Consider the following 23,811-nt stretch of genomic DNA (forward strand, 5'->3'; position numbering starts at 1 on the left):
AGAGGAGTGTACCAACAAGACCACCTCCTATTCATGTTCTTCCTGCCTATAAGTTCTCTGCATTTCAATGTTTCATACCAGCAGGCTGATGAGGCCTAGGGTATAAAATTTTGGCAACCACCCTGAAAGCTGACTCATCGTTTATACAAAGGACATATTGGTCTTTGCTTATGAACAGGTGCATAAGAAACATATTGATTCTGGGGTCTGGAAAGATGACTCAGCAGGGTTTACCACTTTTTGCTGGGGCAGAGGCTCTGGCTTTGATTCACAGAACCAACATCTTGGCTGAGAACCTTCTGGAACTGCAGTGCCAGGGGATCCAAAGCGCCCCTGTATGTCAGTGGGCAGTCCACAAACAGAGTGCACAGAAAGAATGCATTCAAAACATTTCCACCCCTAAAATAAATCCACTGAAGTCATACAAGAGTGTTTGGTAGGTTCCTGTTGACATTATCTACTGCATGATTCTCTAACATATACTCTCTTTATTTGTGTGTGGTTTCTTTTCTGATTCAAAGAGCTCCCTTTCTGATTTTTGTCTCCATAGTCTAATTTACTATCACATACCCATGAAAATAGTGGTTCTCAACAGGCTGTTAGTGACCCATTTGGAAAACCTAAGACTGTCTTTCACGGGGTTCACCTAACACCTTCTGAAAACATAGATATAGACATGATAATTCATAAGACGTGAAAAATGACAGTTATCAAATAGCAAGGGAAAAAATGTCCTGTGCAGGTTCACCACAACATGAGATAGGTCATCAGATGGCCACACCCTTAGGAAGGTTGAGAACTAGTGCCTTACAGGGTGATTAGATTGTGGGCTCCCAGAAGGGAGGATATGAAGGAGGTGAAGAAATGGGCCAGGCTGGCTTCCTCTTCTCTGACACTCTTTGAAATACTGCAGACATAGGAACACAGAAACATCGTTCCTTACACAAACAAATATATTACATGTCAAATTAGTGGGAATTAAAGGTAAATATATTTCTTTTTCTTTGCAGCTATCAGTTATTACCTCATCTAGCGGAGACAGTTCCGGGTCCTCCGAGATGGTCTCAACGCTGGACGACCTTATTGCACAGCCAATATGTTCCTCGCTCTTCTGCAAAGGAAAGGTAGAGGATGAACCTTCTCAGTTAAGGAAATCAATTCTTTTGTTTGGTCTGTATGTGAAGTGTGTGTGAGAACCAAAACCGTTATTTGCTTTTTTTTCAAATGAAGCCGTCTTCTGACACAAAAGAGGCTGTGCTGGGTTCCTTTAAATTATGAATACCAAAATTCAAAACAGAACAGAAGAAAAGTGTTTCACTCTCTTTTGCTCAGTTTCTTTGAGGTCGCTTTTGTTCTGGCATGTGATAGGTGGATCTGAGTTTCATTGCTGGAAGTAAAATGCGAAAAATGTCTAATGATCTTTTACCGTGTATTTTCAACACATCGTTCGTAGTCAAGCAATTTGCTGGTAATTGTGTTTTCTGGGATGGATCCCGGGTCATTATGCCTGCATGCAGAGTGATCTGCTGGCATTGGTGTGCTAGTGTATTGTATCAATTTCTTTTGTATTTTGTGGAGTGTGTGTGAGTGTGTATTAATGCTGATATATTTACATTCAAAGCATATATATTAAGGCCACCAAATGGCTAATGTCATAAAGGCACTTGCCAGCATGACTGACACTTCCAATTGAACCCTGATTTGAAATGGTGAGAGGATAGAAACAACTCCTAAAAATTATCCTTGCACCTGCACACTTCTGCTGTGGCAAACAGTTTCTTGCCTTTTCCCATTCAACAAATAAATTGAGAACAGGTTATCCTTGAACTCAAAGAGACCAGTGTCCTCTGCATTATGAGTGCACAGATTAGAGGAGTGTACCAACAAGACCACCTCCTATTCATGTTCTTCCTGCCTATAAGTTCTCTGCATTTCAATGTTTCATACCAGCAGGCTGATGAGGCCTAGGGTATAAAATTTTGGCAACCACCCTGAAAGCAGACTCATCGTTTATACAAAGGACATATTGGTCTTTGCTTATGAACAGGTGCATGAGAAACATATTGATTCTGGGGTCTGGAAAGATGACTCAGCAGGGTTTACCACTTTTTGCTGGGGCAGAGGCTCTGGCTTTGATTCACAGAACCAACATCTTGGCTGAGAACCTTCTGGAACTGCAGTGCCAGGGGATCCAAAGCGCCCCTGGATGTCAGTGGGCAGACCACAAACAGAGTGCACAGAAAGAATGCATTCAAAACATTTCCACCCCTAAAATAAATCCACTGAAGTCATACAAGAGTGTTTGGTAGGTTCCTGTTGACATTATCTACTGCATGATTCTCTAACATATACTCTCTTTATTTGTGTGTGGTTTCTTTTCTGATTCAAAGAGCTCCCTTTCTGATTTTTGTCTCCATAGTCTAATTTACTATCACATACCCATGAAAATAGTGGTTCTCAACAGGCTGTTAGTGACCCATTTGGAAAACCTAAGACTGTCTTTCACGGGGTTCACCTAACACCTTCTGAAAACATAGATATAGACATGATAATTCATAAGACGTGAAAAATGACAGTTATCAAATAGCAAGGGAAAAAATGTCCTGTGCAGGTTCACCACAACATGAGATAGGTCATCAGATGGCCACACCCTTAGGAAGGTTGAGAACTAGTGCCTTACAGGGTGATTAGATTGTGGGCTCCCAGAAGGGAGGATATGAAGGAGGTGAAGAAATGGGCCAGGCTGGCTTCCTCTTCTCTGACACTCTTTGAAATACTGCAGACATAGGAACACAGAAACATCGTTCCTTACACAAACAAATATATTACATGTCAAATTAGTGGGAATTAAAGGTAAATATATTTTTTTTTCTTTGCAGCTATCAGTTATTACCTCATCTAGCGGAGACAGTTCCGGGTCCCCCGAGATGGTCTCAACGCTGGAGGACCTTATTGCACAGCCAATATGTTCCTCGCTCTTCTGCAAAGGAAAGGTAGAGGATGAACCTTCTCAGTTAAGGAAATCAATTCTTTTGTTTGGTCTGTATGTGAAGTGTGTGTGAGAACCAAAACCGTTATTTGCTTTTTTTTCAAATGAAGCCGTCTTCTGACACAAAAGAGGCTGTGCTGTGTTCCTTTAAATTATGAATACCAAAATTCAAAACAGAACAGAAGAAAAGTGTTTCACTCTCTTTTGCTCAGTTTCTTTGAGGTCGCTTTTGTTCTGGCATGTGATAGGTGGATCTGAGTTTCATTGCTGGAAGTAATATGCGAAAAATTTCTAATGATCTTTTACCGTGTATTTTCAACACATCGTTCGTAGTCAAGCAATTTGCTGGTAATTGTGTCTTCTGGGATGGATCCCGGGTCATTATGCCTGCATGCAGAGTGATCTGCTGGCATTGGTGTGCTAGTGTATTGTATCAATTTCTTTTGTATTTTGTGGAGTGTGTATTAATGCTGATATATTTACATTCAAAGCATATATATTAAGGCCACCAAATGGCTAATGTCATAAAGGCACTTGCCAGCATGACTGACACTTCCAATTGAACCCTGAGATTGAAATGGTGAGAGGATAGAAACAACTCCTAAAAATTATCCTTGCACCTGCACACTTCTGCTGTGGCAAACAGTTTCTTGCCTTTTCCCATTCACCAAATAAATTGAGAACAGGTTATCCTTGAACTCAAAGAGACCAGTGTCCTCTGTGTTATGAGTGCACAGATTAGAGGAGTGTACCAACAAGACCACCTCCTATTCATGTTCTTCCTGCCTATAAGTTCTCTGCATTTCAATGTTTCATACCAGCAGGCTGATGAGGCCTAGGGTATAAAATTTTGGCAACCACCCTGAAAGCTGACTCATCGTTTATACAAAGGACATATTGGTCTTTGCTTATGAACAGGTGCATAAGAAACATATTGATTCTGGGGTCTGGAAAGATGACTCAGCAGGGTTTACCACTTTTTGCTGGGGCAGAGGCTCTGGCTTTGATTCACAGAACCAACATCTTGGCTGAGAACCTTCTGGAACTGCAGTGCCAGGGGATCCAAAGCGCCCCTGGATGTCAGTGGGCAGACCACAAACAGAGTGCACAGAAAGAATGCATTCAAAACATTTCCACCCCTAAAATAAATCCACTGAAGTCATACAAGAGTGTTTGGTAGGTTCCTGTTGACATTATCTACTGCATGATTCTCTAACGTTTACTCTCTTTATTTGTGTGTGGTTTCTTTTCTGATTCAAAGAGCTCCCTTTCTGATTTTTGTCTCCAGAGTCTAATTTACTATCACATACCCATGAAAATAGTGGTTCTCAACAGGTGGTTAGTGACCCATTTGGAAAACCTAAGACTGTCTTTCACGGGGTTCACCTAACACCTTCTGAAAACATAGATATAGACATGATAATTCATAAGACGTGAAAAATGACAGTTATCAAATAGCAAGGGAAAAAATGTCCTGTGCAGGTTCACCACAACATGAGATAGGTCATCAGATGGCCACACCCTTAGGAAGGTTGAGAACTAGTGCCTTACAGGGTGATTAGATTGTGGGCTCCCAGAAGGGAGGATATGAAGGAGGTGAAGAAATGGGCCAGGCTGGCTTCCTCTTCTCTGACACTCTTTGAAATACTGCAGACATAGGAACACAGAAACATCGTTCCTTACACAAACAAATATATTACATGTCAAATTAGTGGGAATTAAAGGTAAATATATTTCTTTTTCTTTGCAGCTATCAGTTATTACCTCATCTAGCGGAGACAGTTCCGGGTCCTCCGAGATGGTCTCAACGCTGGACGACCTTATTGCACAGCCAATATGTTCCTCGCTCTTCTGCAAAGGAAAGGTAGAGGATGAACCTTCTCAGTTAAGGAAATCAATTCTTTTGTTTGGTCTGTATGTGAAGTGTGTGTGAGAACCAAAACCGTTATTTGCTTTTTTTTCAAATGAAGCCGTCTTCTGACACAAAAGAGGCTGTGCTGTGTTCCTTTAAATTATGAATACCAAAATTCAAAACAGAACAGAAGAAAAGTGTTTCACTCTCTTTTGCTCAGTTTCTTTGAGGTCGCTTTTGTTCTGGCATGTGATAGGTGGATCTGAGTTTCATTGCTGGAAGTAATATGCGAAAAATTTCTAATGATCTTTTACCGTGTATTTTCAACACATCGTTCGTAGTCAAGCAATTTGCTGGTAATTGTGTCTTCTGGGATGGATCCCGGGTCATTATGCCTGCATGCAGAGTGATCTGCTGGCATTGGTGTGCTAGTGTATTGTATCAATTTCTTTTGTATTTTGTGGAGTGTGTATTAATGCTGATATATTTACATTCAAAGCATATATATTAAGGCCACCAAATGGCTAATGTCATAAAGGCACTTGCCAGCATGACTGACACTTCCAATTGAACCCTGAGATTGAAATGGTGAGAGGATAGAAACAACTCCTAAAAATTATCCTTGCACCTGCACACTTCTGCTGTGGCAAACAGTTTCTTGCCTTTTCCCATTCACCAAATAAATTGAGAACAGGTTATCCTTGAACTCAAAGAGACCAGTGTCCTCTGTGTTATGAGTGCACAGATTAGAGGAGTGTACCAACAAGACCACCTCCTATTCATGTTCTTCCTGCCTATAAGTTCTCTGCATTTCAATGTTTCATACCAGCAGGCTGATGAGGCCTAGGGTATAAAATTTTGGCAACCACCCTGAAAGCTGACTCATCGTTTATACAAAGGACATATTGGTCTTTGCTTATGAACAGGTGCATAAGAAACATATTGATTCTGGGGTCTGGAAAGATGACTCAGCAGGGTTTACCACTTTTTGCTGGGGCAGAGGCTCTGGCTTTGATTCACAGAACCAACATCTTGGCTGAGAACCTTCTGGAACTGCAGTGCCAGGGGATCCAAAGCGCCCCTGGATGTCAGTGGGCAGACCACAAACAGAGTGCACAGAAAGAATGCATTCAAAACATTTCCACCCCTAAAATAAATCCACTGAAGTCATACAAGAGTGTTTGGTAGGTTCCTGTTGACATTATCTACTGCATGATTCTCTAACGTTTACTCTCTTTATTTGTGTGTGGTTTCTTTTCTGATTCAAAGAGCTCCCTTTCTGATTTTTGTCTCCAGAGTCTAATTTACTATCACATACCCATGAAAATAGTGGTTCTCAACAGGTGGTTAGTGACCCATTTGGAAAACCTAAGACTGTCTTTCACGGGGTTCACCTAACACCTTCTGAAAACATAGATATAGACATGATAATTCATAAGACGTGAAAAATGACAGTTATCAAATAGCAAGGGAAAAAATGTCCTGTGCAGGTTCACCACAACATGAGATAGGTCATCAGATGGCCACACCCTTAGGAAGGTTGAGAACTAGTGCCTTACAGGGTGATTAGATTGTGGGCTCCCAGAAGGGAGGATATGAAGGAGGTGAAGAAATGGGCCAGGCTGGCTTCCTCTTCTCTGACACGCTTTGAAATACTGCAGACATAGGAACACAGAGACATCGTTCCTTACACAAACAAATATATTACATGTCAAATTAGTGGGAATTAAAGGTAAATATATTTCTTTTTCTTTGCAGCTATCAGTTATTACCTCATCTAGCAGAGACAGCTCCGGGTCCCCAGAGATGGTCTCAAAGCTGGAGGACCTTATTGCAGAGCCAATATCTTCCTCGCTCTTCTGCAAAGGAAAGGTAGAGGATGAACCTTCTCAGTTAAGGAAATCAATTCTTTTGTTTGGTCTGTATGTGAAATGTGTGTGAGAACCAAAACCGTTATTTGCTTTTTTTTCAAATGAAGCCGTCTTCTGACACAAAAGAGGCTGTGCTGGGTTCCTTTAAATTATGAATACCAAAATTCAAAACAGAACAGAAGAAAAGTGTTTCACTCTCTTTTGCTCAGTTTCTTTGAGGTCGCTTTTGTTCTGGCATGTGTTAGGTGGATCTGAGTTTCATTGCTGGAAGTATAATGCGAAAAATGTCTAATGATCTTTTACCGTGTATTTTCAACACATCGTTCGTAGTCAAGCAATTTGTTGGTAATTGTGTTTTCTGGGATGGATCCCGGGTCATTATGCCTGCATGCAGAGTGATCTGCTGGCATTGGTGTGCTAGTGTATTGTATCAATTTCTTTTGTATTTTGTGGAGTGTGTATTAATGCTGATATATTTACATTCAAAGCATATATATTAAGGCCACCAAATGGCTAATGTCATAAAGGCACTTGCCAGCATGACTGACACTTCCAATTGAACCCCGAGATTGAAATGGTGAGAGGATAGAAACAACTCCTAAAAATTATCCTTGCACCTGCACACTTCTGCTGTGGCAAACAGTTTCTTGCCTTTTCCCATTCACCAAATAAATTGAGAACAGGTTATCCTTGAACTCAAAGAGACCAGTGTCCTCTGCGTTATGAGTGCACAGATTAGAGGAGTGTACCAACAAGACCACCTCCTATTCATGTTCTTCCTGCCTATAAGTTCTCTGCATTTCAATGTTTCATACCAGCAGGCTGATGAGGCCTAGGGTATAAAATTTTGGCAACCACCCTGAAAGCTGACTCATCGTTTATACAAAGGACATATTGGTCTTTGCTTATGAACAGGTGCATAAGAAACATATTGATTCTGGGGTCTGGAAAGATGACTCAGCAGGGTTTACCACTTTTTGCTGGGGCAGAGGCTCTGGCTTTGATTCACAGAACCAACATCTTGGCTGAGAACCTTCTGGAACTGCAGTGCCAGGGGATCCAAAGCGCCCCTGGATGTCAGTGGGCAGACCACAAACAGAGTGCACAGAAAGAATGCATTCAAAACATTTCCACCCCTAAAATAAATCCACTGAAGTCATACAAGAGTGTTTGGTAGGTTCCTGTTGACATTATCTACTGCATGATTCTCTTACGTTTACTCTCTTTATTTGTGTGTGGTTTCTTTTCTGATTCAAAGAGCTCCCTTTCTGATTTTTGTCTCCATAGTCTAATTTACTATCACATACCCATGAAAATAGTGGTTCTCAACAGGTGGTTAGTGACCCATTTGGAAAACCTAAGACTGTCTTTCACGGGGTTCACCTAACACCTTCTGAAAACATAGATATAGACATGATAATTCATAAGACGTGAAAAATGACAGTTATCAAATAGCAAGGGAAAAAATGTCCTGTGCAGGTTCACCACAACATGAGATAGGTCATCAGATGGCCACACCCTTAGGAAGGTTGAGAACTAGTGCCTTACAGGGTGATTAGATTGTGGGCTCCCAGAAGGGAGGATATGAAGGAGGTGAAGAAATGGGCCAGGCTGGCTTCCTCTTCTCTGACACTCTTTGAAATACTGCAGACATAGGAACACAGAGACATCGTTCCTTACACAAACAAATATATTACATGTCAAATTAGTGGGAATTAAAGGTAAATATATTTCTTTTTCTTTGCAGCTATCAGTTATTACCTCATCTAGCAGAGACAGCTCCGGGTCCCCAGAGATGGTCTCAAAGCTGGAGGACCTTATTGCAGAGCCAATATCTTCCTCGCTCTTCTGCAAAGGAAAGGTAGAGGATGAACCTTCTCAGTTAAGGAAATCAATTTTTTTGTTTGGTCTGTATGTGAAGTGTGTGTGAGAACCAAAACCGTTATTTGCTTTTTTTTTCAAATGAAGCCGTCTTCTGACACAAAAGAGGCTGTGCTGGGTTCCTTTAAATTATGAATACCAAAATTCAAAACAGAACAGAAGAAAAGTGTTTCACTCTCTTTTGCTCAGTTTCTTTGAGGTCGCTTTTGTTCTGGCATGTGATAGGTGGATCTGAGTTTCATTGCTGGAAGTAAAATGCGAAAAATGTCTAATGATCTTTTACCGTGTATTTTCAACACATCGTTCGTAGTCAAGCAGTTTGCTGGTAATTGTGTTTTCTGGGATGGATCCCGGGTCATTATGCCTGCATGCAGAGTGATCTGCTGGCATTGGTGTGCTAGTGTATTGTATCAATTTCTTTTGTATTTTGTGGAGTGTGTGTGAGTGTGTATTAATGCTGATATATTTACATTCAGAGCATATATATTAAGGCCACCAAATGGCTAATGTCATAAAGGCACTTGCCAGCATGACTGACACTTCCAATTGAACCCTGAGATTGAAATGGTGAGAGGATAGAAACAACTCCTAAAAATTATCCTTGCACCTACACACTTCAGCTGTGGCAAACAGTTTCTTGCCTTTTCCCATTCACCATATAAATTGAGAACAGGTTATCCTTGAACTCAAAGAGACCAGTGTCCTCTGCATTATGAGTGCACAGATTAGAGGAGTGTACCAACAAGACCACCTCCTATTCATGTTCTTCCTGCCTATTAGTTCTCTGCATTTCAATGTTTCATACCAGCAGTCTGATGAGGCCTAGGGTATAAAATTTTGGCAACCACCCTGAAAGCTGACTCATCGTTTATACTAAGGACATATTGGTCTTTGCTTATGAACAGGTGCATAAGAAACATATTGATTCTGGGGTCTGGAAAGATGACTCAGCAGGGTTTACCACTTTTTTCTGGGGCAGAGGCTCTGGCTTTGATTCACAGAACCAACATCTTGCCTGAGAACCTTCTGGAACTGCAGTGCCAGGGGATCCAAAGCGCCCCTGGATGTCAGTGGGCAGACCACAAACAGAGTGCACAGAAAGAATGCATTCAAAACATTTCCACCCCTAAAATAAATCCACTGAAGTCATACAAGAGTGTTTGGTAGGTTCCTGTTGACATTATCTACTGCATGATTCTCTAACGTTTACTCTCTTTATTTGTGTGTGGTTTCTTTTCTGATTCAAAGAGATCCCTTTCTGATTTTTGTCTCCATAGTCTAATTTACTATCACATACCCATGAAAATAGTGGTTCTCAACAGGTGGTTAGTGACCCATTTGGAAAACCTAAGACTGTCTTTCACGGGGTTCACCTAACACCTTCTGAAAACATAGATATAGACATGATAATTCATAAGACGTGAAAAATGACAGTTATCAAATAGCAAGGGAAAAAATTTCCTGTGCAGGTTCACCACAACATGAGATAGGTCATCAGATGGACACACCCTTAGGTAGGTTGAGAACTAGAGGGTGAAATGCTTGTGTGTTTCCAGAAATGAGGGTATCAAGGTGGTGAAGAACATTTTATTTATTTGTTTGTTTGTTTGTTTGTTTTTATGTTTTGGTTTTTTCGAGACAGGGTTTCTTTGTGTAGCTTTGTGACCTTTCCTGGAAATCGCTTGCTAGTCCAGGCTGTCCTCGAACTCACAGAGATCTGCCTGGCTCTTCATTCCGAGTGCTGGGATTAAAGGCTTGGGCCACCACTGCCCGGTGGTGAAGGACATTTTAAAATCTTGGTTTCTCTCTCTGACACTATTTGCAATACTGCAGACATGGCGATGCAGCGGCATCATTCCTCTCACAAGCAAATATGTTACTTTTCATATTAGGTGCAATTATCAGTTAATAAATATTTTTCTTTGTAATTGTCAGTTATTACCTTTTCCAGTGATGACAGGTTTATTTCAGTCTTCATCTTTTTCAAATTACAGATGTTAGTAAAGTAAAATAGTTGTTTTTTGCTTTTCTGTAATAGAAATTTAGAGGTTTCACTTTCTTTGTTTTTTTCTGAATTTAATTCTTTTTTTTGTGTGTGTGTCCTCACAAATTAAAACTACTTTATTCCTGAAAGGTTCAGTGTATTGAATCATAAAATGTAGAAACTCTTACTTAAACCTGAAATATCTCAAAATATGCTCATCTATTTACAAATTACTACTTTGTCATCAAGTACTAACCTGTATTTATGCTAGCCAAGTATAAGAGAACATCATGAACTGAGAAACTTGACCTTGCCCTGTGGCTGAGACTACACTGAATTCCCAGTGTTTCAAAATTTCTGATCTTATATGAGATGATTATTAATTTTAATTGACCTCCTTTCATCAGTGTTTCTCTATCCTGGTGGGGATTCCAAGGTGTGTATTATTTTTCATTTGTAAATAAACACTGATTTAATCACTAATGTGTGTTCTCCATATCATAGTACCCATGAAACAGCTTTTGTCCATTGATTCACATTCAGAAGTCATTAATATGCAACTTATGATTCACTCTAAGGCTCCAGGATACAATTAAACCAGTTTCCTTACCTCCAGCAGCTCACAGTGATAAAGTCGCTTTAATATGAATAGATCAATATCTAATTAAAACCCACCACTATTTTAAATGTTCAAATGTGGCACAGAGAATGTAAGGGTCTATTATTTTAAAACACAAAACAAAAATTCCAGACATTAAAATGTTACTATATGGTAATTGAATCTTCGCTTCTAGAACTGCTGGCTAATTGGGGAATACAAACCTATTATGTAACTAAAGGAAGACTTTTCCACATACTCCTAGGGAATCAAAGAAAAAAACATGCTATAATCTCTTCATAATGAACAATTTGGATGAACAGATTACAAGTGGCTAAATTTCCACAAGTTCCTGCTAGTGTAAATAAGAAGCAAAGATAGAAAAGAGGAGATGCTCTCACATGTGATCCTGAAGTAGGAGTGTCCATAGGAAGATAAAAGCTGCCTGCACTTATGCCAAAGGTAAAGGCACCTGGGCAATTCCTAGAAACTGAAATCACTGGACCTATTAAAATGTATTCAGGTGTATTAACACAGACATGTTTTAAAATCACTCTAAGGTGTATTTGTATCTGCAAACCATCCTTGGTCAAACATGAAGCATGTATTATGTGAGGACTGTTCTCAATCTTCCACTCACTGTGTTTCCAGTCCATTCCTTTATTGGGCCACCACTATCTGCAAGGACTTATTACTCACTTACAATTTATAGAAATGACAATTCACACCAACAGAATGTTTTTCTCTGGCCAAATTTCCATGCAAAACTGTGATAGGTAAACTATTGCTGCATTTTAACAAAATTCATATGAAAATGAATTTCACAAAGGATCACTTTACCGTAATAACATACGTAGTGTCTTCTTTCCCTGGTGTGGATGCAGGGCCATCAGGTTTTTCAGAGACCCTTCAGAATAAAAACATGCTATAATGAGTTGGTTTGGTCCTTTGATCAACTCTGTTGAAAGATTGGTTACCTGTATATTAAGTGACATTTTTGCATTTATGTAATGCAACCTTGACCTGTGTTTTATGGAGTTTTTTTTCTGGTTGCTTTTGGGAGTTTCAACTTAATCTATAAAACATTCAGTTAAGACTTACTTCTATTTGCCCCGACGACTTCCCTTCTGGACCAGAGGTGAGTGCCTGGGTCCAGCCCGGACCCCATCCCTGGCCACCAACCACTCCTGAGAGGCCTGCCCAACTTGGCACCAGGTTCTGGCCACCGGGCAGCTCCCCTTCTAGCCCCACCGGGAGGGATCCCCATTTCCAAGCCCCCGGCAGCCCCTGCAGTCTCCACGCCCTGCCCCCACGCCCATCTGCCCAAGACCCCACCCACTTCCTGAGACTTAGAGACCGGCCCCCAGCTCCCAGCCTGCCCCCGAAGACTTCCCTTCTGGACCAGAGGTGAGTACCCGGGTCCAACCCGGACCCCATCCCTGGCCACCATTCACCCCGGGAGGACCTGCCCAGCTTGGCGCCGGGTTCTGGCCACCGGGCAGCTCCCCTTCTAGCCCCACCGGGAGGGATCCCCATTTCCAAGCCCCCGGCAGCCCCTGCAGTCTCCGCGCCCTGCCCCCACGCCCATCTGCCCAAGACCCCACCCACTTCCTGAGACTTAGAGACGGGCCCCCAGCTCCCAGCCTGCCCCCGACGACTTCCCTTCTGGACCAGAGGTGAGTGCCTGGGTCCAGCCCGGACCCCATCCCTGGCCACCAACCACTCCTGAGAGGCCTGCCCAACTTGGCACCAGGTTCTGGCCACCGGGCAGCTCCCCTTCTAGCCCCACCGGGAGGGATCCCCATTTCCAAGCCCCCGGCAGCCCCTGCAGTCTCCGCGCCCTGCCCCCACGCCCATCTGCCCAAGACCCCACCCACTTCCTGAGACTTAGAGACCGGCCCCCAGCTCCCAGCCTGCCCCCGAAGACTTCCCTTCTGGACCAGAGGTGAGTACCCGGGTCCAACCCGGACCCCATCCTTGGCCAACATTCACCCCGGGAGGACCTGCCCAGCTTGGCGCCGGGTTCTGGCCACCGGGCAGCTCCCCTTCTAGCCCCACCGGGAGGGATCCCCATTTCCAAGCCCCCGGCAGCCCCTGCAGTCTCCGCGCCCTGCCCCCACGCCCATCTGCCCAAGACCCCACCCACTTCCTGAGACTTAGAGACCGGCCCCCAGCTCCCAGCCTGCCCCCGACGACTTCCCTTCTGGACCAGAGGTGAGTGCCTGGGTCCAGCCCGGACCCCATCCCTGGCCACCAACCACTCCTGAGAGGCCTGCCCAACTTGGCACCAGGTTCTGGCCACCGGGCAGCTCCCCTTCTAGCCCCACCGGGAGGGATCCCCATTTCCAAGCCCCCGGCAGCCCCTGCAGTCTCCTCGCCCTGCCCCCACGCCCATCTGCCCAAGACCCCACCCACTTCCTGAGACTTAGAGACCGGCCCCCAGCTCCCAGCCTGCCCCCGACGACTTCCCTTCTGGACCAGAGGTGAGTGCCTGGGTCCAGCCCGGACCCCATCCCTGGCCACCAACCACTCCTGAGAGGCCTGCCCAACTTGGCACCAGGTTCTGGCCACCGGGCAGCTCCCCTTCTAGCCCCACCGGGAGGGATCCCCATTTCCAAGCCCCTGGCAGCCCCTGCAGTCTCCGCGCCCTGCCCCCACACCCATCTGCCCAAGACCCCACCTACTTCCTGAGACTTAGAGACCGGCCCCCAGCTCCCAGCCTGTCCCCGACTGCCATTCTGGACCAGAGCTTGCCCCTGACTTCCCTTCTGGACCAAAGAGTTGGACAAGAGAACTCCCTTTTGGACAAGAGAGAGAGTCTTCCTGAGTCTGTCAGATCTTTGTGAAACAAGTCCACTGATAAGACCAAGAAGGAATCACAAGGAGATGGGCAGACGTCAAAGCAGAAGTACATACAACAAAATGAAGAGCAATACAGCATCACCAGAACCTAGCTCGCCTCCAACATCTAGACCTGAACACCAAAAATTGGAAGAAGCAGAAGAAAGTAGCCTTATGAGTAACTTCATGAAGAAGGTAGAGGCTTGTGTAGAGGAAAAGACAAGAAAATTGGAAGAACGCTGTAAACAACTAGAGGAAAGGGCAAACAAATTAGAAGAAAACAATAAAGCCCTCCAAGAAAACAATAAAGTCCTGGAAGAAAACATTAAAATCCTGGAAGAAAACAATAAAGCACTGAAAGAAAATCATGAAAAAGCAATGAAACAAACAAAGGAAACAGTCCAAGATCTGAAAAGGGAAATTGAAAAAATGAAAAAGACACAAACAGAGGGAATGCTGGAAATAGAAAACCTGAGTAAAAGATCAGGAACTTCAGATGCAAGTATAACCAACAGAATGCAAGAGATGGAAGAGAGGATTTCTGGCATTGAAGATACAGTAGAAGAAATAGTTCCATCAGTCGAAGGAAACACTAAAGCCAACAAAGTCATGAACCAAAATGTCCAAGAAATCTGGGACACCATAAAAAGACCAAACTTACGAATTATAGGGATAGAAGAAGGTGAAGAATACCAACTCAAAGGCACAGAAAATATATTCAACAAAATTATAGAAGAAAACTTTCCCAACTTAAAGAAGGAAATGCCTATGAAGATACAAGAAGCCTATAGAACACCAAACAGACTAGACCCCCAAAAAAAGTCCCCTCGACACATAATAATTAAACAACTAAATGTACAGAATAAAGAAAGAATATTAAGAGCAGCCAAGGAAAAAGGCCAAGTGACTTATAAAGGTAAGCCCATCAGAATAACACCCGATTTCTCAATGGAGACTTTGAAAGCCAGAAGGACCTGGACAGATGTAATGCAGACACTAAGAGACCATGGATGTCAGCCCAGACTAATATACCCAGCAAAACTTTCAATCATCATAGACGGAAGGAACAAGACATTCGAAGACAAAGCCAGATTTAAACAATACCTATCCACAAACCCAGCCCTACAGAAAGCACTAGAAGGAAAATTCCAACCGAGGGAAGTCAGATACACACTTGAAAACACAGGCAGTAGATAAAGCCACAACAGTAAACCCCAAAGAAGAGAAGTACACACACACTACCACCAAAAATAACAGAGATGAAGAATCACTGGTCATTAATATCCCTTAATATCAACGGACTTAATTCACCTATAAAAAGACATAGACTTACAGAATGGATATGAAAGCAGGACCCATCCTTCTGCTGCATACAAGAAACACATCTCAAATTCAAAGATAGACACTACCTAAGAATAAAAGGCTGGGAAAAGACTTTTCAATCAAATGGTCTTAAGAAACAAGCAGGGGTAGCCATCCTGATATCCAACAAAATAGACTTCAAACTAAAATCAATCAAAAGAGATCAAGAAGGACATTACATCCTCGTCACAGGAAAGATCGACCAAGATGAAGTTTCAATTCTGAACATATATGCCCCAAACATAAGGGCACCCACATATGTAAAAGAAACATTACTAAAGCTTAAACCACATATAAAACCCCACACATTAATAGTGGGAGATCTCAACACCCCACTTTCACCACTGGACAGATCTCCCAAATCGAAACTTAACAGAGAAATAAAGGACTTAACCGATGTCATGACCCAATTGGACCTAATAGATATCTACAGAACATTCCATCCTAACAAGAAAGAATATACTTTCTTCTCAGCACCCCATGGAACTTTCTCTAAAATCGACCACATACTTGGCCACAAAGCAAATCTCAACAGATACAAAACAATCAGAATAACCTCCTGTGTTCTATCAGATCACCATGGTTTAAAGCTAGATTTCAACAACAACAAAAACTACAGAAAACCTACAACCTCATGGAAACTGAATAATGCTCAACTGAATCACCAATGGGTTAAGGAAGAAATAAAGAAAGAAATTAAAGACTTCCTAGAGATCAATGAAAATGAAGACACCACATACCCAAACTTATGGGACACTATGAAAGCAGTGCTAAGAGGGAAATTCATAGCACTAAATGCCCACATAAAGAAGTTGGAGAAATCGCACACTAGTGAATTAACAGCACATCTGAAAGCTCTAGAACAAGAAGAAGCAAAGTCTCCCAGGAAGAATAGACGCCAGGAAATTATCAAAGTGAGAGGTGAAATTAATAAATTAGAAACTAAGAGAATAATACAAAAAATTAATGAAACAAAGAGTTGGTTCTTTGAGAAAATCAACAAGATAGACAAGCCCTTATCCAAACTAACCAAAAGACAGAGAGAGAGAATCCAATTCAACAAAATCAGAAATGAAAAGGGGGACATAACAACAGACATTGAGGAAATCCAGAGAATTATAAGGTCATATTTCAAAAACCTCTACTCCACAAAACTGGAAAACCTAAAAGAAATGGACATTTTTCTGGATAGATACCACATACCTAAGTTTAATCAAGACCAGATAAACTATTTAAATAGTCCAATAACCCCTAAGGAAATAGAAACAGTCATTAAAGGTCTCCCAACCAAAAAAAGCCCAGGACCAGATGGTTTCAGCGCAGAATTCTACCAGATCTTCAAAGAAGAGTTAATACCAATACTCTCTAAATTGTTCCACATAATAGAAACAGAAGGAACATTACCAAACTCCTTCTACGAGGCTACAATTACCCTGATTCCTAAACCAAACAAGGATGCAACAAAGAAAGAGAACTACAGACCGATCTCCCTCATGAACATTGATGCAAAAATACTCAATAAAATACTGGCAAACAGACTCCAAGAACACATCAGAACAATTATCCACCATGATCAAGTAGGCTTCATCCCAGGGATGCAAGGGTGGTTCAACATACGAAAGTCCATTAATGTAATACACCATATAAACAAACTCAAAGAAAAAAACCACATGATCATCTCACTAGATGCAGAAAAGGCATTTGACAAAATCCAACACCCCTTCATGATAAAAGTCTTGGAGCGATCAGGAATACAGGGAACATACCTAAACATAATAAAGGCAATATATAGCAAACCAACAGCCAACATCAAATTAAATGGAGAGAAACTCAAAGCAATTCCACTAAAATCAGGAACAAGACAAGGCTGTCCACTCTCCCCATACTTATTCAATATAGTACTTGAAGTTCTAGCCAGAGCAATAAGACAACATAAGGAGATTAAGGGGATTCAAATTGGAAAGGAAGAAGTCAAGCTTTCCCTATTTGCAGACGACATGATAGTATACTTGAGTGACCCCAAAGATTCCACCCAGGAATTGATAAAGCTTATAAACACCTTCAGCAACATAGCAGGATACAAAATCAACTCAAAAAAATCAGTAGCCCTCCTATATACAATGGACAAAGAAGCTGAGAAGGCAATTAGAGATACATCACCCTTTACAATAGCCAAAAATGACATAAAATACCTTGGGGTAACACTAACCAAGCAAGTGAAGGACCTATATGACAAGAACTTTAAGTCCCTGAAAAAAGAAATTGAAGAAGATCTCAGAAAATGGAAAGATCTTCCATGCTCATGGATAGGCAGGACCAACATAGTAAAAATGGCAATCTTACCAAAAGCAATTTACAGATTCAATGCAATCCCCATCAAAATACCAACACAATTCTTCACAGATCTGGAAAGAACAATACTCAACTTCATATGGAAAAACAAAAAACCCAGGATAGCTAAAAGAAACCTGTACAATAAAACAACTTCTGGAGGCATCACAATCCCCGACTTCAAGCTCTACTATAGAGCTACAGTAATAAAAACAGCCTGGTATTGGCATAAAAACCGACATGTGGACCAATGGAATCGAATTGAAGACCCTGACATTAACCCACACACCTATGGACATATAATTTTTGACAAAGAAGCCAAAAGTGTACAATGGAAAAAAGAAAGCATCTTCAACAAATGGTGCTGGCATAACTGGATATCAGCGTGTAGAAGGCTGCAAATAGATCCATATCTGTCACCGTGCACAAAACTTAAGTCCAAGTGGATCAAAGACCTCAACATAAATCCAGCTACTCTGAACCTGCTAGAAGAGAAAGTAGGAAATAGTCTTGAACGCCTTGGCATAGTAGATCACTTCCTAAATATAACACCAGTAGCGCAGACACTGAGACAAACAATCAATCAATGGGACCTCTTGAAACTGAGAAGCTTTTGTAGAGCAAAGGATACGGTCAACAAGGCAAAGCGACAGCCTACAGAATGGGAAAAGATCTTCACCAACCCCACATCTGACAGAGGACTGATATCCAGAATATATAAGGAACTCAAGAAATTAGACATCAAAAGGACCAACAGTCCAATTGAGAAATGGGCTTTAGAACTAAACAGAGAATTCTCAACAGAGGAATCCCAAATGGCTGAAAGACATTTAAGGAATTGCTCAACCTCCCTAATCATCAGGGAAATGCAAATCAAGACAACTCTGAGATACCACCTTACGCCTGTCAGAGTGGCTAAGATCAAAAACACTGAAGACACTTTATGCTGGAGAGGATGTGGAACTAGGGGAACTCTCCTCCACTGCTGGTGGGAATGCAAGCTTGTACAACCACTTTTGAAATCAATATGGCGCTTTCTTAGAAAATTGGGAATCAATCTCCCCCAAGATCCAGCTATACCACTCCTGGGCATATACCCAAGAAATGCTCAATCATACCACAAGAGCACTTGCTCAGCTATGTTCATATCAGCATTGTTTGTAATAGCCAAAACCTGGAAACAACCTAGATGCCCTTCAACTGAAGAATGGATAAATAAATTGTGGCACATATACACAATGGAATACTACTCAGCAGAGAAAAACAACGACATCACACGGTTTGCAGGCAAATGGATGGATCTAGAAAAAATCATCCTGAGTGAGGTAACCCAGACTCAGAAAGACAAATATGGTATGTACTCACTCATAGGAAGATGCTAGATGTGGAACAAGGATGACTAGACTGCTACTCACATCACCAGTGAGGCTACCTGGAAAACGGGACCCCAAAAAAAGACACGGAGAAATGGACAAGATCTACATGAATAGCCTGGTCATGAGTGGGAACAATGAAGGGCGACAGTCGAGGGAAAGAGTGGGAGATCCTAGCTGGATCAAGAAAAGAGAGGGAGAACAAGGAATAGGAGACCATGGTAAATGAAGACCACATGAGAAAGTGAGAAGGGGAGGAAGCAGAGAGCTAGGGAGGCCCACGGAGATCCACAAAGATACCCCCTCAAAAGACTGCTGGCAATGGTCGCGAGACGGCAGGAACTGACCTACTCTGGTGATGGGATGGCCAGACACCCAAATAGTGGTGCCATAAACCCCATCCAAGGACTGAGGAATCTGAAGGCAGACATCCACGGCTGGCCCCTGGTAGAGCACTGGGAGTCTAATTAGTGAGTAAGAAGAGGATTTATATGAGCGAGAATTGTTGAAGCCAAGGTTGGATAAAGCACCGGGACAAATAACCAAATGAATGGAAGCACAGGATCTATGAACCAAAGGCTGAGGGGCCCCCAACTGGATCAGGCCACCTGAACGGGTGAGACAGTCAGTTGGCTTGATCTGTTTGGGAGGCAGCTGTGCATTGGTGCCAGGTCCTGGACTCGTTGCATGAGTTGGCTGTTTGAATCCTGGGACTTATGCAGGGACACTTGGCTCGGTCTGGGAGGGGGGAATGGACCTGCCTGGACTGAGTCTACCAGGTCAACCCCGGTCCTCGGGGGAGACCTTGATCTGGAGGAGGTGGGAATGGGGGGTGGGCTGGGGGGAGGGGTGGGCGAGAGGGGGAGAACAGGGGATTCTGTGGCTATTATGTTGAACTGAATGGTGTTGTAAAATAATAATAATAATAATAATAATAAAACCAAAAAAAAAAAAAAAAGACTTACTTCTATTTAAAAATAAAAGTTAAAACAGTCGATGGCTTGGGAGATAGCTCAGTCAATAAGAGTGTTTGCTGCCCACACACAACAGCCGGAGTTTGAATCTTCAGCAACCACATAAAAGTCTTGGCATGGACGTATGCACTTGTAACCCCAGTACTGTGGGTGGGATTTACAGGGTATCATTTGGGCTTGGTGGCTGCTAGCTGCTCCAGGTTAAGTCACAGACCTTATGTCAAGTAGATAAGCTAGAGAATGACACAAAACACTGATATCCTCCTCTTCCCTTCATGACTGCACAGACACATGCATCACATGCAACATCCACATATTCAGACACACTAGAGGGAGGATGGTGGTTTTTGCACACACTTTGTTCTGATGGTTGCAGTAACTGATGGCTTTGTGTTTGTGTGCTCAAAGCACCTAGTGCTCCTATTTCATTCTTCTTCCTCTACCCCTAAGGCACCATGACCCCTTTCTTGTCAAGAAAATTTTTAGGCAGCTCCTTGAGTCTCATGCTCTCTCCCAAGAAGTGGGTTTGGTAGAACACGAAATATACCCTATCTCTAAGCATCAAGCTGCCAACAATCGCAGAAGTCACTGCATTTGGGGTGCTTTGAAGTTGTTTTTTCACCACCACCACCACCACCACCACCACCACCACCACACAGGCATGCACACAGGGACAAGGAAGAGGGCTTCTTCCACATCCTTTGCTTTAATGGCTGCTGTAAGTATATTTTACAGTTGCACATGTATATGACCAGTTCAATTATTACTCCTGGTTCATCCCTCCTCTCCTGAACCTCTAGCACACAGTCTCTTCTCTGTTCTCCCAAGAGATGGACATGGTGGAACAGGAAAGCAACCCTTGTCTTTACTCTCTCCAGCCAACATATTTTTGACAGTCTATAGATGGCATTGTATTTGTTGTTGTTGTAGTTACCTGTTTTCTAGTAGACACCAAACCATCACCAAATATTGCCTTGTAATGTTAAGTCACAGCCTGTTCTAAAACTCATGGGAGGCGAGCACCGTCTCTCCATCTCCTTTCTTTACTGGCTATGGCTAAGCTCTAGGTGCCTGGGGTTTGTAGTTGGTGAATGCTGATGCAATAGCTGTGTTTTTCTTGCTTCTATGTTGGGCTTCATTCAGTTGTGGGAAACTTCTCTACAGAACCATGTTCAAAGGCTACTGCTGATAGGAACCCAGCAAAGCCCAAAAACTTGAGTCTCAGTTCTTTATACTCATTGTGGATAACTGTCTCTAACAATGATAGCTGTTTCAGGAGTGTGGGTGAACAGACTCACATCTGACCAACACAGCATGAAGACATTTCAGACAGGACAGGAAAAAAAAATAAAAGAATAGGGCCGGGCCTTGGTGGCGCACGCCTTTAATCCCAGCACTCGGGAGGCAGAGCCAGGCGGATCTCTGTGAGTTCGAGGCCAGCCTGGGCTACCAAGTGAGCTCCAGGAAAGGCGCAAAGCTACACAGAGAAACCCTGTCTCAAAAAATCAAAAAAAAAAAAAAAGAATAGGATCTGGTAATAGAATTTCATTGTCATGATTTCCCAAAAGCCATTTAAAGCAGAATGAGTGATCAAAGAGTCAACATGATTTTCAAAAACTATGCTGAACATAGCATTTTAAAGGAAAACATATAAGAAACAATAAAAATACTGGAATGTTTACCAATTTCACACAGAATTCTACCTACTCTGAAGACACAATTTTTTATTCAAATATGTTTACAATATTTTAAAACTATATTCCCCAAGATGGGCTTGAACTTGGTAATCCTCCCAGTAGGCAGGATTGCAGGTCAGTGTCACTGCCTACCTTACTCTTTATTTCACATTTTAGCATTGCTAAAATCTCTGCCATGATATTTTATGACTATAATAGGCAATATTTTTAACTTTGCCACTATACAAAATAAAAGGTTATCATGCAGTCCACTGTGCCTTACATAAAATGATATATGATACAATCCACAGGCCCATGGCAATTCTACAGGTCACATGTATCTATGTAAATTTTAGCTCTTAAAACTATGAAAGGCAAACAAGATGAAAATAGCAGTAACAAAAATCTAAATCCTCAGTCATTGATACTTTGATTTTTTTCACTTCTCAATGCCCAAAAGTAATATTTCTATATTTGCTGCCAACAGGCACACAGCCTAGTCCTCAGACAATAGACATAGTGTCCCTGATAATCCAGACACCAAATGGTAGCAAAGCAAGCCATAGTGCTTTGCCTTGAACCCCCAATGTGTCCAACACATCAAAATTGAGCAAATATCTCTATAAGGAGATAACCCACTGTATCATAGCTCCCTTGCTTTGATTTTCATAAAGCTTTAAGCCAAAAGAAAAGCAGGATTCAAATGAGCATGGGTCTTTGTATTCACTATTTAAATGTATAGAATGTAAGGAAAGCTGACTGGGCAGATAAACATAAACATTTTAAGAATGAGAGGGTCTTGAGAGATAGTAGAATGTGTATGCTGTATAGGAGATGTCTAAGTTCCATGTGGGGAATAAATGGATTGACAGAATGGATAAATACAGTTGGAAAGTTCAGTGTTTTAAAAGAATGTGTTTGTTAAGCAAAGCATATTTTGAAAATATAATTTATTGTTCTATTATTTGTATAAAGCTCACATTTTGAAGACTAAGTAACCACTCAGAACTACAGAGATTACCAAGAAGCATACGGGCTATGGAAAAATATACTGTTGAGTGTCCCTGGTTCCCCTTTAGAACATAGTGTGAAATAAGAAATAGAAAACAAGGGCTGGGGATGATTGGAAGAGCTCAGTTGGTAAAGTACTTGCCAGGCAAGCCTGAGGGCTTGAGTTCAGAACTCCCAACAGCTTGAAAATCTAGTGCTGGGGATGTGGATACAGGAGGATCCCCAAAGCTTGTTTGCCTGCAAGTTAAGCTGAATCAGTATACTGCAAGACAATAAATCACACCTAGTAGGGATTTGAGTGAGAGAACCTGCCTCAAAAAATGAGGAGTAGGGACCACAAGGTGGTTCATCAGGTGGTGGGACCTGCCAGCAGACCTGATGGCCTGAGTGCAACCCCCAGAACCCACAATATGGCAGAATACAACTCTCAAATATAGCTTTCTTCTGACCTTCACATACTTAACTGCAGGTGTATGGGATATATGTGCACACACACATACCACTCTGTTAATGAGATGAAAAGCAACTGAGGAAGATAATGTCAACCTATAGCCTTCACATATGTACCAACACACATACAACATGTACTCAAAGGAGTGGGGGTCAGAGTCATAGTTCCAACTGAAAATTTCCTTATATGATCCCTCAGCAAACAGGGATCCCACTAATGTACGATTTCTTAGTGATTCTTTGGGGGGGGGGCTTAAAGTTGACATTTTATGTAAAAATTTATCTCATGTTACAGTTTTTTGTGTTGTATATAACATAGTATTAAAAAATATCCGTTATGGGCTGGAGAGACGGCTTTGTGTTTACAAACTCTAGTTTTGCTTGTAGAGGACCTGGGTTTGATTTCTAGCACTGACAACTGTCCGTAACTCCCGTTCCAGGGAATCCAACACGTTCTTTTGCACGTGGTGCATTGGAAATACATGCAGGCAAAACACTCATATACATAAATCTAAAAAAAATTAAGTATACACATAAAAATAAAATGTATGTAGTTTCATTAGCTAAATCACTTTAAAGCACCCAATAAAGTGCTCTAAAAGAGACAATGTAAAAGGA

At 42.0% G+C, this 23,811-nt stretch overlaps 1 protein-coding gene across 1 annotated transcript in view; it reads right to left on the reverse strand.

Annotated features, from left to right (window-relative positions):
• Positions 1-23,811, reverse strand: part of LOC143270236 (uncharacterized) — a 285,186-nt gene that overhangs the window by 21,151 nt on the left and 240,224 nt on the right. Inside the window, exons 21-24 of the mRNA XM_076559424.1 lie at positions 8,474-8,560; positions 6,614-6,700; positions 2,894-2,980; positions 1,025-1,111 (exon numbers count right to left, since the gene is read on the reverse strand). Of these exons, the coding sequence (XP_076415539.1) occupies positions 1,025-1,111; positions 2,894-2,980; positions 6,614-6,700; positions 8,474-8,560 (348 nt within the window). The remainder of the gene's footprint in view (positions 1-1,024; positions 1,112-2,893; positions 2,981-6,613; positions 6,701-8,473; positions 8,561-23,811) is intronic.

Source organism: Peromyscus maniculatus, chromosome 22 (genome assembly GCF_049852395.1).
Source record: "Peromyscus maniculatus bairdii isolate BWxNUB_F1_BW_parent chromosome 22, HU_Pman_BW_mat_3.1, whole genome shotgun sequence".
Lineage (NCBI taxonomy): Eukaryota > Metazoa > Chordata > Mammalia > Rodentia > Cricetidae > Peromyscus > Peromyscus maniculatus.